A 16,584-nucleotide genomic window follows, 5' to 3' on the forward strand; every position below is an offset into this window, starting at 1 on the left:
TTGTCTTTTTAGGGCCAAACCCAAGTCATATGGAAGTTCCCAGACTTGGGGTCCAATCAGAACTGTAGCCACAGGCCTATGCCACAGCCACAGCAACTCAGGATCTTAGCCTTGTCTGCAACCTACACCACAGCTCACAGCTATGCCAGATCCTTAACCCACTGAGGAGGGTCAGGGATCGAACCTGCATCATCCTGGACACTAGTCAGGTTTGTTACCAATGAGCCACAATGGGAACTCCAGTTTGTTTCTGTTTTGTAAATAAGTTATTTTGTACAATTTTAATAGATTCCACATGTAAGTGATATCATACCATATTTGTCTTTGGAAGGGCCTATGAAAGCTCTCACATCACATAAGTTGGGAATCCACTGTGGCCAGGTGGAGCACATCCTTTTTATCACCGCAAAAAGTAGCAAGCCTTGAGGCACTGGTGGAATGTGAGGCAAGAGTGGGAGAATATAGCACTGGAGATGGAACAAAAGAAGAAATGGTTATCACTGTTCTAAACCAACACTTGCTTAGGTAGGTGCTGTGAAGACGAAAGGGACAGATTCCTAGACGAGCCTCAGCCCAGATGGAATGAGAGAGTGAAAATTCATGTGACCACGGAGAGGTTCTGTGGATTAGAAGAATAAGAACTGAGCAGCTAAGACAGGAAATGGACCCTTAGACGGTGTTTGAGTTCAGGTGGCCGGTCACCACTCTGTAAGGAGGGCCTCCATTTGCCAGGACCCACGGTGGGCATTGTATAGAATTTTGACCACAACACTCCCTGACCATGTAGAGCTTGCAATCTGTGAGTGATAGAAAAATTCCTGGATAGGTAGTGAAATGTGAGCAATGGTGGAGAAAAGAAGGCTGGATCGTGCAAAGGGCATAGGTCTCAATTTACATCTTGTGGTTGTGGTCCCAGCTACCTTGCTGATTCACCCTTTATAAATCACTGTGCCCATCTGGGCTTTGCCTACTGTTTAGGGGTAGAATGAAGAGTATCCTTGTGCTCAATCTCCAGGGTTCTATTCTTAAGCAGAAGAAAAGTTGGAATTTCATCAATCCATTGCGTTTCTCTTTGTCTTCTTTTTATTTTAATTCAAGTAAAATAAATTGTATGATCTCTTATTTTAAATGGCATAAATAATACAATCTTGCTTTTGGTAAGATACAGATGCCTCTATATCCATCTATTTATGCATCCTTCCATCTAACAATATATTCATAAAGGTCTAACAAGAGCAGAGTTCCTCGATTCTCCTTCAGTTGAGAGATTCTGAATCATTTGAATTTTAATGGTAAGTATATGTCATTGATACTAATAAAGTATTATTTGCATAAAAATGGAAAAAAAAATGTTAGGAATCTAGGTCAATTAAAGAGTGGCCCGACTCAGTAACTGTGGGAGCTGTGATCTCAATCTCAGGAAGGGGATCTGTTCGTATGTCATTGTGGTTAGTTAATTTTGAGTTCTCTTCTCTTCAGGTACCAGACATGCTCCAACAATGGACTGGTGGCAGGGTTCCAGAGCCGCTACTTCGAATCAGTGCTGGACCGTGAGTGGCAGTTTTACTGCTGTCGCTACAGCAAAAGATGCCCATATTCCTGCTGGTGAGCTTAATAGCCAAACTCAACCTCTCACTACCACCGAGGCTGGAGAGCAACTTAGGGGAGGGTGCTCTGATCCATGTTTCAGGTTTCAGATAAACCTGGGTTGTCACAAAGAAGTTTTAAATACAGCAGCTAGCCTATAAAAGAGAAGAAATGAAGGAATGAAGGAACGAAGGAATGAAATGAAAGGCTAGAATTATATTCACACTGAGAATGACCTTACAAGCTATCAACCCAATGCTCCTACATCTCTCTTTTGGCAGAAAAGGAATGAAATACAATAGAGCAAGGTGGCAACTGGCCCCAAACCACCTAGCTATTTCATGGGGACTCATCTCCAAGCTGAGGTTTACCAACACCTGTTCAGTGCTCTTTCCCCTCTATCACACTAACTTCTCATCACATCCAAGGCTGCTGGACCTATTCAAGAACCTGTGTTTTGCTACAAGACTTCTTCGGAAGAAGCCACCCCTCTTTCATGTCAGAGTGGCAAATGCAGCATATCATTATAGACTGAAAAAAGAGGTTGGTGCTCTCTAAATCACAATTGTAATTTCAGTCTATAAAATTTTGTACCTTTCCTGCTCCCTGAGCTGATGCCAAATATCCTTTGACCTAGTCTTTGAGTTGACTAGGAGAATGTGTATGTATTTATTTACCCTTATAACTTACACTGGGTTGACAACACAATTGGTCCCAAGTTCTTCAGCATGGAAACAACCAGGCACTTCTTCTTTGGACAAAGGGATCCAAAAGTGTCAACATTTGAAGTTTGGATAGCTCAAGTGATATATCTCTCTATAGTGTGATGCTGGGGAGGGCAGCCTTTGTGAGTTATGCTTATTCTCTATAACCAGACAGCATTACTCTGCAGATGCCCAAGTAGGGCACAATGTCTCTAGGGATAGACAGCTCTAAAAGCTATCTAATGTTTTTCTGTCTGAGGCAATGATAAATGGTAAATTCAAGCTCAAAGTGAGCCAATATTAGTAGCTATTTGATAGGTCAGGGACCTCATCCAATCCTCCAAAATATCTCCATAAAGCCATTCCATCCCACCACAGCAGGTGAACAGGCACAGTTAGGGTATAGGATATAACTGAGACAGGTCATGAATGAAAGACCTAAAGGTCTCACATTCTGGGGTAGAGTGGAAGGAGCCCACCAACTGCTAAGATGCTAAGAATTCAATGAACATGGAGCTATGTGTGTAGGAACAAGTCTTGAGGTCCAAGACTGACCAATGGAGATGAGCAACTTTTCTTAAGTTGCCCAAGACATTTAAATCTCAGGTATCAAAATTCACCCTTGGCTTTGATCTGCAAAGGTCTGCCCACCCTCCCTCACCATCACACCCTTACCCTTCCTCGCCTTCCATCACCCAGACGTGTCACCAATGGATGGTTGAACCAAAGGGTAGGGGGAAAGACACAGCAAGTCAACTTTGAAGTGGTCCCTCTAAGGAAAGCTTCACTTGGCTGCACCTCTTTCTTGTTTTGTGATGATAGAGCTGAGAGCTACCTCAGTTGTCAAGAAAATAGTACATTTTCAAAGGAATACTTGGAGCAGCAGCAGAATAGATTGTCTTGTGCACCATGGTAAGCAGTGCATGACTCACTCTCCCACTGGTGTGTCTAGACATTTTAGTGGCATCTTTAACTTTCCTTAGTCATGACGTTATATGTTTTTCTAAATTGACTGAAGCCTCTTGGGCAGGAATTAGGTCTTATTTCTTCAGCATCTCAGTATATTGTCTGGCACAAAGTAGGCCCTTAATAAATTTCCTGAATGAACAACAAAATGTTGCAGGCCCCTAGGAACAGTAACAGTGGTAAAACCTTATATTGATATGATGACGTTTTACAGTGGAAAAAGACTTCATTTACATGTATTGTTTTATTTGATCATTTTAACTACCCTTCGGAGTGAGAACTGTTTTCCCACACCCTCTTCCCATGGTGAAAATTCCTGATAAACTTCTTATTTGAAACCTTCCCTTTCATCACTTTAACAAGCTTGAATCCCTTCCCAGGGAAGTGGACACGTTTTTCTCTTCCCACTTTGAAGGCTATTATGCAGCACAGAGCCTGCCACTGAACTAGCAAAGTGAGCATCTATCCTCTCTGTGCTTGCAAGCTTTTAGGGATTCAAGAACAGCACCATTCCACACAGGAATAAAACAAATCAGCCAACTGGCTCCTGCATGAGTGAGGGATTTATTTGTTTGGTAGGAACCAAGGTGCTGCTCCCATTTCAATCTCTGCAGTTTCTCATGAGATATGATTGCATCACTGAACTCTGGCAAGAAAAGGAATTCTTGATAGATGCAGACATTCCGTCACTAACCGGTCCCCCTGGAATTGGATACATTTGTAAATTTTACGCATATTTATTTATATATGAGAATACGAGTTCTTAGTCCCATTCGTCTGCAAACCACAAACACATGTCACTGGGGAAGCCACAACCTTTCAGAGACTGTTTGAAATAATTCCCCAGTCCCCAAACAGCTCCAGCAGCTGCATGTTGTACCCCAAGTTGTCCCCTGTCAGCATGCTGAGGCTGTCCAGGCACAGAATGTGGGTTCCAGGAACCAATAGTTTTGAATTGAGCATATGTTTCCTTTCCTAAATGGTTCTCCTCCAGATTCATGGTTTTTTAGCAGTTTCCCTAGATAACATGTTTTGGCCAAAAACAACAACAACAACAACAAAACAGTGCCCTTCCTCAGAATCAACATAGATGAACTTGGAGTTTTCCTTCAGTCTTGAGATTCTATGTCTCAGATATTAGATTCTTTTCTCCATTGCCTATCCCCTCACTCCCTTCTGCTCAAGTCATAAGCCAGAGAATGGTTTTTCTTAATAGCTAGATAGCTCCAGCTAACAATAGCAACAAAATCAGTTCATCAGAATCATCTTCCAGTCTTTCTACCCCAAAGCATCCCATCAAAGATAATCTTTAACTCCTACTCTCCTTTTTCAGATTTCAGTACAAGATGAGTAGTGTTTGCATGACCATTCCCCATGAAATCGTGGCAAAGAATGATGTCAGGCACCTCCACTATGGCATCTGTCAGTCACCCCCATCTCTGCTCGGCAGCAGCATGTTTCCTAGAGGCCTGGTGAAAAGGGCAGCTTCTATGCTGGTTCTTCTGAGCAGGTTGGAGCTGTGATTATAGAGATGGAGACACCTACACCTTGGGAAAATAGGACTGGATGTTACATTTAAAAGCAGCTTGCATGGGGTTTAGATGCTTCTGTGCCCTAGAACAACCATTGTCTGGCATTGCATGATGCACCCCTCTGAGCCTGAGCAAAATCAATCATATTCCCATCAATTGGGGTAGCTATCATAACTATTGTGCCATATTTATCATTTAGAAATGTATTTGCTGCCTGCATGTCAGTGTTGCCTCCCTCACTGTGTTCAAACTCCAAGAGTAGAAATTTCAGAGGTATGCGTGGTTGTCCGTTAAGTACTGGGTAACCCAAGGCTATGCTCTACTTGCTACTCAGAACAAAGTAAACCTCCCAATTCCAAATTTGTGGCTTTGTTCTCTTTAGTCTGCCTCCCTTTACTGTATTCTAGAAGTAATCATTCATTCCTCCATTCATTAATTCACTTAATCAGACTGAATATAAATGGATATAAAATAAGTACAATTCATAGACTTTGATTCAGTTCCTAATGATGATGATAAACTTTTATTTATTGTTATTTTATTTAACCTACCATGTTAGCTCATTTACTTCTTATGCACGGACATTATGACACTATTACACAGATGAGGGAATTGAGGTGCAGACGTTGTAACTTGTTCAAAGTTCTGAATTCAATTCCAACAGGTCAATCTGCCTCTAAATCCCCTGTTCTCTGCACAATAGTGAGCTCCCTTGATTTTAGTGAGGAAGTAAGACCTGGACAGATGAAGTATTAGGTAACAACACAGTAAGCATCCACTAGGGAAGACAGAGAGGAAAGTGATTGTTTTCACTAGAGGGGAGATGTTGCAGGTGGAGTTGTACCCACCAAATGCAGGGAAAGGGCAACCATGATGTAATGTGGCCAATGAAAGCCAACATGAGTCAAAACAAGTGTGCTTGCTGACCAGCCCTGGGCTTGGCCAGGGAGCTAGAGACTCGGTTCCAAGAGATCAATTTGGAAAATTATAAGAGGGACTTTCTTTCCTTTTCTAATTTAAGCCAATTTAATATCTAATTTAAGATATCTCTGAAACTGTGTTCCCATGTTGTGATACCTATTTGAACTGTTTGATGCAGAGACTGTCAAAATACCAAAAGAAGACATGAACAAACTACATTCTTTCTCATACCCCCAGGGTTCAGTGTCTCTGCAGAGAGAGGCACTTTGGTGACTGCAGAGTCATTTAGTCCCACTTGACCACTTTTCACAGCTCTTTGCAGGAGAAGTCAGGGTGGCCTTTGAGGATGCCTTCCTTTAAGCATAATTGCAATTTCTCATCTTTGCAAAAATAATTCAAACAGGTTCTATCAGAGATGCCAAGCTATTGGCAAATTAGTATAACCTAAAATATTCTCATGCCCTGTAACCTACCTGGAAAAGCATTTATTATGCAAGAGGATTGACTATGAACAGATTCCGTTTGTTTAAGACACTTCTCAATGATTTGTCTGTCAGAAAGGGGCATCCTCTTTTTAGCTGGATGTAGAACACATCAAGTCTACAAATGTTGAATTCCTCCTCCAAGCCCACTGCTGAATTATATCACAAAGGTATATATGCCTGCTTTTGTACCAGTGTCCCCTTAAGGCGCTCACCATGAAGCAAGATGCTATAAGGTATTCTGTTTTTTAATCAGATACTAAATATATGATGTTGACTAGTTAATAGAACATTAAAATATGATATTTTAAATAAAGTGCTAAAAAAATTGGGAAGTAGAGAAAATAGGAGCAAAACAAAATCAGAGATTGGGCTGACCAGAAGAAGCTACTCTAAAATGTTATTTGAGCATGGGCTGAGCTCTAAAGAATGGATTGGAAAACATTATTTATTCTCATTTTGAAAAAGCTGAAATATGGCTTCCTCAGGTATCTTTTCTGGTTTGTTAACTTGTAAGTTCTGGGTTTTCTTCCAAATTTTAAGATATCTGTGGTGTGTGCTTCTCTGATATGCCACAAATTGGGATAAGGCTGAGGATGCAACACTAACTGACTGGGGTCATTTGTGGATGTGCACACAAGTTGGAAACATCCTTCTAGGATGACCCCAAATAAACCAGGTGTCCTACTGGCCAGCAGGTCAGACACATACGTAACCAATAGGTGCTGATGCTATGAACTCTGATTTGTGTTCAAGTCTCAGTAGTCAGTAATATAGGTGGCATTTGATAAAATTTTATCCTGGGTCACTTTCTGTTGAGGAATAGATTCAAAACCCTTTCCTTTAACTATTAAAAATTGAATACTTTCTTAAGCAAACCCCTGACAATAAGTAAAACTGTCCTCTTTATCTAACCAAATTCTATCTCTTCTTCAGTTTTTAAGATGAATGTGATAACATATATCTGGGCTAAGCTCTGTGATGTGTCCTATTCTCACAACGAAGGAGGATGCTATCCATCACTTCAGCTCAGTCTGTTGTAATGTACTGGCCAGCAATGATTTATTGGTTCTAGTTGGATCCATGGATAATTTTGGAGCCTTACTAATCTTAGATGAGAAAATCCTATATCAGTCTTAAAAATCCCTCCAGTTCCATGAGTTCTCTTCAGTTCATAACAAAGACTGAAGGGAATAATTTCTTTCTATCTCCTTCCATCTCATCTAATACAAAAAGTTGTACAAGTGGTTCTGTGTTGTCAAATTCTTGCTTTAGCTTTGGAACATCTTTCTGTCTCTCTTGTATTATCTGTAGATGGCAGAAAAAGTGGTATGAAGCAAGAAATGGTGCCCTGGTAGTCATTCATCCAAAAGTGATAAAATGAACACACACACATACGCATGTAGTTCTTTGCAAGGGGGTATATAAGACTCCTAATAGAAGAGCATCAGTAATAGACTCATTTCAGTAAATTGAATAAAGGCATTTTTCTGACTGGCCCTCCCTTCATCTTGCCAAACTAAAGCCTTGTTTGATTGTTGTAATTGGTCTAGGAATGTTTGGCAAGACTCAGTATGAAGTATGCTTTGCCAGAAAGCCGTCTGAAGTGACCTGGTAATTCACAAAGAATCTGGAACTACACAGAACTCTTCCCCACCCTCAGGAAGTTCAGTGCCATAGCTTATGAAACCCTAATCTTCTGCTTCCTTGTAGTCGCTTTTAATTTCCTGGCAAGTCCCTATGCCTTTGTCCCAGTGTCTAGTTCTAAAAGTTTAAATTCATTTTTTTTTTCCTCTGAGAAGCTATTACCAGGACTTTCCTTTATTAGAATTTTTTTTCACTTCTCTTATCTTCTTTTTTAGGGCCGTACCTTCGGCATATGGAAGTTCCCAGGCTAGGAGTCAAATCGGAGCTACAATTGCCGGCCTACACCACAGCCACAGCAACGCTCCATCCAAGCTGCATCTATAACCTACATCACAGTTCATGGCAACACCAAATCCCTGACCCACTGAGTGAGGTTAAGGATCAAACCCTCATCCTCATGGATACTAGTCAGTTTCATTTCCATTGTGCCACAATGGGAATTCCCGTATTAGAATATTTTGTGCCTGCATGATGTCATCAAAAGCTAAATAAAGACATATCTACCTGGTTCTAAAACTCAGAATCCTGGATGATATTGAAACAGCAGTTCCCTCTAAGAGTGGTGTTTGGAAGGTTCACTGATTGGGGCTTTTTTCTAACTGTATTTTTAGTTTCATAAAGTAGGGGTAATTTCTATCAGTATCCAAACTCCTTCCTTACCTCCTTTAACTTAGGGTCCTATGAGATAGTCTAGACTTCATCCTATGATTTTTATAACAAAAATGAAACAACAATAAACTCCCCAAATCAAGTAAAACAAAAACCTGTCTGGGACCAAGATGGAAATATACAAATAAGCATGTGCAACACGTTCTCCAGGGCATTCCAGAAATTCACTGAATAGCACTCCCCAGAGAGGCTTTCCAGACAAACTGTCCAGTTGAACAGGAGGCCTTGGGTCTGGTCACTACCAAAAATGAAACAGTTGAAAACACTAAAGGAAGCATTGATGATTTTGTCCCCCCTTTGAAGTTTAAAACTTCATGATTTTATAAAAGTGCAAACCTCTCTTTCCCACTTTATTCCAAATGTACGTAACTATCCAATCAACCTGAGGATAGGTCAATAAGAACTTAAAAAAAATAAAAATCTAGCCTAATTATTCTGAAATAGTTTTGGCAACCAAATTTAGCCTAATGCATTATGGCCTTTTGTAGATTCTGCCTCATGTTTAATATTTGGCAATTAACTTTTGTACATTGTATCTAAAGAGTGCTTTAAAATTTCTGGAAAATATTTTGTCCTCCCTGATTCAAGAAGAACACCTCGCACTCCATCTCTTGTAATCCTAATTGGCATTATCCATATTCTCAACAAATCCCCCTTTCTTTGGGTAAACTTGAATCTAGCATTTGTTAGAATCCTCAGGGATCATAAATCAATGGAACTCAAATGAGACCCTATTAGGTCCATTTATGAGTCATTTAATATTATTAGAAAGATAAAGTCCTTGTTCTACATCTCTTTAGAAGCACAAAATAGACTTGGTATTAGCAGAGCCTTATTTCCTTTCATGAACATTAAGGAGAAACACATGGATCTCACTCTGGGTTGGGTTTGTCATCCAGATAGAGCATAATTATGTCTTGAAAAGAGAAAAATCAGAGAACGAGGACAACTGCATAATGTGGGGGAAAGAATGGTTATGAATGAGGAGAGAAGTTTTAGGGCTCTGACTAATGCAGGTTATCTTGACCTAACCATTGATCTTGATGCATCTAAGCATTGAGACCCTTCTAGGAGACCTTCTGGTTTATAAATCAGTCTTTCAGGATATCATGATAATACCTGTAGTATTAAGTCTACATAGGGTGAGATCTTTCTATCAATGTATAATGACCTGGTGACCTCAAAGCAGCTTAAATTATTGACACTCACTATTTGTTTCCCAAGCAAACTTGGAGGTGCAGAAAAAGACTTGTGGGATCCCATATCATACTGAAAGGACTATTTTGATCCTTAAGATCCCCAATGGTGAAGCCTTAAGACAATCAAGAAATTCTAGATTTATTTAAGGGTGGAACACAACAAACCTACTCAGAGGGAGGCCCAGAATTCACTTAATCTTGGAGGAGAGAGAAGGATAGGAGTAGGAGGAAAAATAAACAGAATTTCTCCTGGGAGTTCCCTGGTGGTCTAGGTGTTAGGATCTGGCATTTTTTCACTGCTGTGGCTGAGATTCAGTCATTGCTCTGGGAACTGAGAGCCCACATCAAGCTGCTGCACACTGCAGCAAATATATATATATATTCTAATGACTCAACTTCTTCCATGTTCTTGAGTATTATTTGTACTAGTCCCAATGACAAGCTTATATGGTAGATTTCATTCTTCTATAGATCATGAAACTGAGGTTAAGTGACTCTCCAAGGCCCTTTATTTGTTTGGCAAATACCTAATATGTACCAGGAGCTGTTTTAAGTGCCAAAGAAACAAAGGCAGACAAGGTAAAGACTACATTTGTACAGCTTAAATTCTACTTTAATATTTTTCAAATACTTTTTTATCATGATTCACAGCAAAAAAAAAAATATTAAACTATCACACAATACACACACCATGTAACCACATACACATGTATGTATTTGAAAGTTTCCACACACATACATAAGAACTTATTATTAGTGTATACAATGAAGTCTCATTTTTTTTTATTTCTTCCTCCTATTTATTTATTTATTTATTTAATTTTTTGTCTTTTTAGGCTTGTACCCATGGCATACGGAGGTTCCCAGGCTAGGGATCGAATTGGAGCTGCAGCTGCCGGCCTACTCCACAGCCACAGCAATGTGGGGTCCGAGCCACATCTGCAATCTACACCACAGCTCACAGCAACATCAGATCCTTAACCCACTGAGCAAGGCCAGGGATTAAACCTGCATCCTCATGGGTACTAGTTGGGTTTGTTAACTGCTGGGTCATGATGGAAACTCCTCTTCTTCCTTTTTAAATTTCACCTAGTAATAACCAATTCAACTGATTTCATAATCTACTAATAAGTCACAATCCACAATTTAAAAACTTGATTCAAGTGGACTTGAATGGAAAAGACTAATGTTGATATTAATCAATATCTCCTCAAGGCCTGAGGAGTCATCTCCATTTTTTTAGGGTATGGTGTAATGGGAGGAAGTGGGAGGAAGCTGCCCATCTTTTCACAGCCTTCAGGGACTTAGTGGAGGCCATTCAACTCTGGTTTGGGTCTCCCATGTTGTCCCAACTCCATCTCTCCTTTAGAGCATGTCTCCTCTTTGCTCCCAGCAATGATAGCTTTATTTTTTTCTTCTAACCTTTTTTTTTCTTCCTACATAGGATGACGACAGAATATCCAGGCCACTATGGTGAGGAAATGGACATGATTTCCTACAATTATGATTACTATATGCGAGGAGCAACAACCACTTTCTCTGCAGTAGAAAGGTGAGCCTTTCCCCATGGGTTAGAGAGGTCAGAGAGTAGCTCCATGCAAGGATCATGTCTGCAGGAATTTTGATCTGAGGTTTTCCCTACTTTAGTTTCCCCGTTGGTGTAGGATTAACTGGGAAATCTACATAGGACAATGGAAAGCCCTGGAAATTGAACTCATTTCATGGAGCAGCTTACCCTTGGAGATAAGGATGAGTTCCAGCTTGCTCAGAGCAGGAAATCCACAACTTGGTATTCCATGACATTCTAAGCTCTTCTTTTTACTCAAAGGGCATTTTTTCTTACCAAACATCAGGAAGAGAGGGCAAACATGATTGAAAGAGTGAGGACTCACTGGCCAAATAAACCATCTCCACTGCCGTTTCTCTCTATGGTTGGGTTGTGGGAAGGGAAAGAGAAGCAAAGGGCACTGGAAAGGAGAAACAAAACTTAGCAGGCATATCTAGAAATTAACATGGGGAATTTAAATAACAGAAAAGAAAAACAATGGTAATTCTTTTTATCCCTTTCTCTTCCAGTTGTTCCCAATTGCATCACAAACACATCAAAACAAAACAATAAGGAAATAAAAACTGTTCTCCCTACTAATAAAGAAAGAGGTGTGAATACATCCAGATGTTAAAAGGTTGATTTGACCTACTTTTAATCAGGTTATCATCACTTTACACAGAAAACAAAGTCCTAAAAATGTTAGCAATAAATGTTTGTAAATAGAACAAAACAACTCATTAAATTTAACTTATTAAATAATGAACTGGTAAATTTGAGTGTGCCATCTTTTGGGTATATTTATGTTTTTAGGTGCAATTATATCTCCCCAAACTCAATTTAACTTACTTAATATGACCAATAATTTAAAAAAACAAAAATAAGACAAAAAATGAATATGAAGTAGCTCTAAAAAGATGCAATACATGTTGCAGTATCCGTGAATAAAACCCCTTACATTTACTATAGGAGAACCCTTCGGTTCTCATACATTAATTATTTATATACTTTTTCTTTTTTTTCTTTTCTTTCTTTTAGGTCCGCACCCATGGCATATGGAGGTTCCCAGGCTAGGGGTGGTGCCTCCGGCCTACACCACAGCCACAGCAGGATCGAAGCCGTGTCTGCAACCTACACCACAGCTCATGGCAATGCCGATCCTTAACCCACTGAGCAAGGATTCATTTCTGCTGAGCCATAACAGGAACTCCAATTATTTATATTTTAGATACATTTTCTAACTAACTTGGTTATTATTTTCTAGAAGTGGCAAATTAAAAAAATAACAGGAAAGATACAACTTAAAATGATATTCACTTCACCAGTGAGAAGGAATAGCTGAATGACATGACACACACAAAAATATATTTAAGAATAGAACTGGGAGTTATGTCTAGTCACTTATGATGAAGCATGATCATGTGAGAAAAAAGAATGTGTACATGTATGTGTAGCTGGGTCACCAGGCTGTACAGTAGAAAAAAAAATGTATTGGGGAAATAACAATTAAAAAATAAAATAAAATAAAATCTGACCAAAAAAAAAAAAAAAAAAAAAAAAAAAAAAACCTAAAAACTCAAAAGACCATGGAAGACCAGTGACATTAAGCAGCAGTGCATAGCCCCAAAGGGCAGCATCAGATAATAGTACAGCAGGGTATTCAATTTTCTTAGTGCTGTCTCCAAGTCAACAAGAAAATTAGTTCTGCATTTCCTGTTTAAGAAGGTAATTAATACCAAATATATATATTCGGACAGTTAAAATATCCAATTGCTATTGGCATGAAAGTTTTCAGTTGCATGGTTTAACCTAGAATCTTGGAAAACTGAGATATTATAACTTGCCTTTGTTTAAAATGAAATTACCCATGCAATTTTGCTCCTGTCACTGATAATCAGTGGCTTAAAGAACCACAACTTGGATTTCTTCCACTTTGTTGAAAGACGCTGCGGCCACTGCTTTAGAGAAATATTGTCAGTGCAATACTCACTGGGCAGGAGCTTTTCTTCCACATGCAAATCATAGTGGTTTCTTCCTGGAATGGATTTGCCCGCTTTGGGCACTATTGACATCTGGGGCCAGACAATTCTTTGTTGCAGGAGCCTTTCCTATACATTCTAGGTGTGCAGCAGCATCCTAGCCCCTACCCATGAGATGGCAGAAGCAACTTCCCTTCACCCACAGTTGTGCCCGCAGCAACAACAAAAGCCTGAGGAATAAAATTTCCCCTGATTGAGAACCTCTGTTCTGGAGGGAAATCAGCAACTAAGCCTCATTCGAGTATCTTGGTTTTTACCACCAAGTCTAAATTTTGCTTTGCATTAGTGAACAACCTCTTATAAGAGTAGTGTGAATGCCTGGCTTAAGAGCTCATCTATTTGTGTCTGTTGGCACAGAGATAAATAAGACTTGTCTACAGTTATGAAATTCATTTGTTAAACATACACGCCACCAGTTTTCTGACCTCCTTCTGAAACAAGTCATGTCCTCTGTTGACAATGGCAGGAATAAATACTAACAAATATTCAGGTATCCAGGCTCTCAAAGGTTTGTACTGGAGCTCCTATGCCCAGTCACTCTAAACAAGCAACCTTGAGCAGCAGACTCTAAATTTAAAGTTGTCTTATACTGCTGGAGCAGCATGTTCCATAGCTGCTGACAAGAGTTATCTCCTAGGACAGAGAGTGGTCAGTTTCCCTTCCAGATCCAAGGCTGGATAGAGATCTTGTCAGTGTTAGTGTTTAAGAGAAACTGAACCGTGAAGGGGACTCACAGATTGAAAAGGAAGAAGGCTTTTGTAAGGTTAAATAACCTCACTATGCTTTGGAATGATTTGCAAAATCGTATATAGAATGACTCTTAATTTTGCCCTTTATCAAACCTTTGCTAAGAATGGGACAGCCGTGTGCTCGATGGGATTATAGACATCCAGTTATGGAAGTGTTTTGGTCTAAGAGAAAGAGCAAGATTTGAGTTCAACAACTTGGAACTTGAAATTGTCAGCTAATTAGGTTAATAAAGGTCATTTCTCTGAGCCAGCTTCTTCACCGAAGCAATGACTTATCATGAGCGTTAAATGAGAAACTAGATAAAGCACCTAGTGCAATGCTGCATATGTTGGAGGACTCTGCAAAAGTACTTACGGTTATCATTACCATCACCAATATCACTGTTAAAAGATGTTAGACCAGAGAGCACTGTGCAGATTAGGCTTTTGATAAGTTTTTGTTAAATGGGTGAACAAAGAGTTTAGGCTAGCTCTTAGCAAAGAACATTCCTTGAAATGTATTCACACCACGTTTTTCAAACTCGAGCAGTTCTATGTCCTCTCATACCCCTGCCTGATCATTTAAACAAATATGCAACTTAATTTCTGTTATCTAAGAATGGCAGGCATTTTCTCTTTCACTTCACAGGTTTTAGATGTTTTCTCTCTCTTCATTTCCCTGTAATAGTGCTTTCTGAAAGGAAACACATAGGGTACAGCATGGAGCCTAACACATGATAAGTATTTAGGAAAAGAAGGAATGAGCAGATGGATGGCCTATGTAAATGAAGATTTTTTAGGATGAAAATGGAGACCATATTAAATAAATACTTTTATTCCAAGCTGTAAACCTCTATGTCCAAGATGTACCTTTGGGGCAGAGCAGTGGTGAGCTGATCACTGGTGATGAACAGGACCTCCACACACAGGCAACCTACTTAGACCCCTCCAAGGTGCAACCTGGGCTGGAGAAGGAAGTGTCCAGGACTCCTGACCTCACAGACAATAACCTGTAGGTTTTCTAGAGGCTTCGTAGAGGTGTCTTCTGAGAGGAAAGTGAGATTATGTATCCCTTCAGTTTTTAAATTTTCCAAAGGTTGCTTTGGAGAATTGCATTTTCCACAGCAATGGGAAAAGCTGCTTCCTTTTCTTCCTAAGATGTCTTGTCTCACTGACATTACTTTTCTGACTCTCTCCCCACAGGGATCGCCAGTGGAAATTCATAATGTGCCGGATGACTGACTACGACTGTGAATTTGCAAATGTTTAGATTTGCAACCTACCAATCTGGGTGAAGGGAAGAGGGCCAGGAGACCAGAGGATGTCCATATAAGTGAACATCAGTTGGGACTCCTAAGTGATTTCTGCTGCTCTCTTTTCTTCTCCCCGAGCTGGTGGGTAGTTGCAATGCCAGCTTTCTGGGCCTTTCTGACTGGTATCACACTTATAATAAAATCTACAATTTCTCACTTTCAACATGTTCCATAGCAACCATTTTATATGAGTGACAATGGCTCTCTTGCACACCATATAGTCTGTGTGCCTGCTCATAGCCTGAAAAAAACCCTGGTTCTTGGAACACCTGTCGCAGCCTTTCTGCTGCTTTTACTACCAAATGAGCTGCCTGATGCTTAGCAATGTCTGTGAAGAAGTTCAGTGGAGTGAAGTGAAGGGGCAGCAGTTGAGAAGGTGGCAGTTAAGGTTCTCTCAGCTACATCTGTTTGAGTGACATCTGGGGTCCCCCCAGAGAGCAGACCTTCTGCCTCAAGGGGACATGCTTCCATTCTGTCTTTCCACATAAGCCACATTTGCCTGGAAGTTTAAGTGCAGAGCTCTGCACTCCACGAGGGAGAAGACAGGGAGGTTGAGAGATGGAAAGTTTTGGGGATTGAAAGACTGAGGATCAGAAGAATTTCCAAATTGGAAGATTATTAGCATACCTAGTAATGAAAATGAGCACAGGAACCAGAAAAGCCTCCTGTCTCAAGTAAGACAAAAACAAGAAGGAGAGAGGTCAGAGAATGGGACTCAAATTAGGAACTTGGAAGGGAAAGGGAGAAGGGTCAGGTTGCATTGGGAAATCGAAAAAGTGCTTTGATTCACTGGCACCTGGGAACACTGGCACATGCCCTGTTGATGTGAGAGCTGCTGGCAGACTTACTTGGATTGGCCTCAATGTTCTGTATGGGAAATCTGCCGTGGGGGCATCTACTTCTCTTCTCTGTGTAGTTGAAGGGCATCTTTCTCAGAGGTGGCACTGTCTCTCCTCTTCCTGTGATGTCTCTCTCTCTAGCCCCTTGTACTCACTTCATCATAAAAGGAATAAAAATATTAACATTCACTATGCTGCAAATGTTAAGGGTCAGTTTTTGCTTGTTATTCCTCCTCTTTCTAATTGTTTGTCCATCAATTCAGAAAATATAGCTCAGCCTTGTGATTTGTGCCAAGCACCATGCAGAGCACCAGGAATGTAATACCGATAAAGACAGAGTATGGCTGAGAAACCCAATAAGTAAAACGAAGTGCTAAGGGCTTTCATTAAAATTGGACAAAGAGCAGAACCA

At 40.1% G+C, this 16,584-nt stretch overlaps 2 protein-coding genes across 8 annotated transcripts in view; one reads left to right on the plus strand and one right to left on the minus strand.

Annotated features, from left to right (window-relative positions):
* The window catches only part of DPT (dermatopontin), a 31,724-nt gene extending 15,351 nt beyond the window's left edge, over window positions 1-16,373 (plus strand). Inside the window, exons 2-4 of the mRNA XM_003125649.5 lie at window positions 1,480-1,605; window positions 11,152-11,259; window positions 15,224-16,373. Of these exons, the coding sequence (XP_003125697.1) occupies window positions 1,480-1,605; window positions 11,152-11,259; window positions 15,224-15,290 (301 nt within the window). The 3' untranslated portion in view covers window positions 15,291-16,373. The remainder of the gene's footprint in view (window positions 1-1,479; window positions 1,606-11,151; window positions 11,260-15,223) is intronic.
* Window positions 1-16,584, minus strand: part of LOC106510102 — a 96,069-nt gene that overhangs the window by 11,695 nt on the left and 67,790 nt on the right. For 2 of the 7 annotated variants that reach the window (XR_002343354.1, XR_002343353.1), the window contains exons 6-7: window positions 11,443-11,674; window positions 314-467 (exon numbers count right to left, since the gene is read on the minus strand). The exons of 1 other annotated variant lie outside the window; for it this stretch is intronic. Coding sequence is in view for 1 of the 6 variants with exons in the window: in XM_021089444.1 (XP_020945103.1) it covers window positions 11,443-11,674 (232 nt within the window). In the remaining 5 variants the exon portion in view is untranslated. Of the gene's footprint in view, window positions 1-313; window positions 468-1,611; window positions 1,743-11,265; window positions 11,675-16,584 lie in introns of those variants that run through there. 4 more of the 7 variants (XR_002343355.1, XM_021089444.1, XR_002343352.1 and 1 more) reach the window with 3 other exon arrangements.

The sequence above is a fragment of the Sus scrofa genome, chromosome 4 (genome assembly GCF_000003025.6).
Source record: "Sus scrofa isolate TJ Tabasco breed Duroc chromosome 4, Sscrofa11.1, whole genome shotgun sequence".
In the NCBI taxonomy this organism is placed as follows: Eukaryota; Metazoa; Chordata; class Mammalia; order Artiodactyla; family Suidae; genus Sus; species Sus scrofa.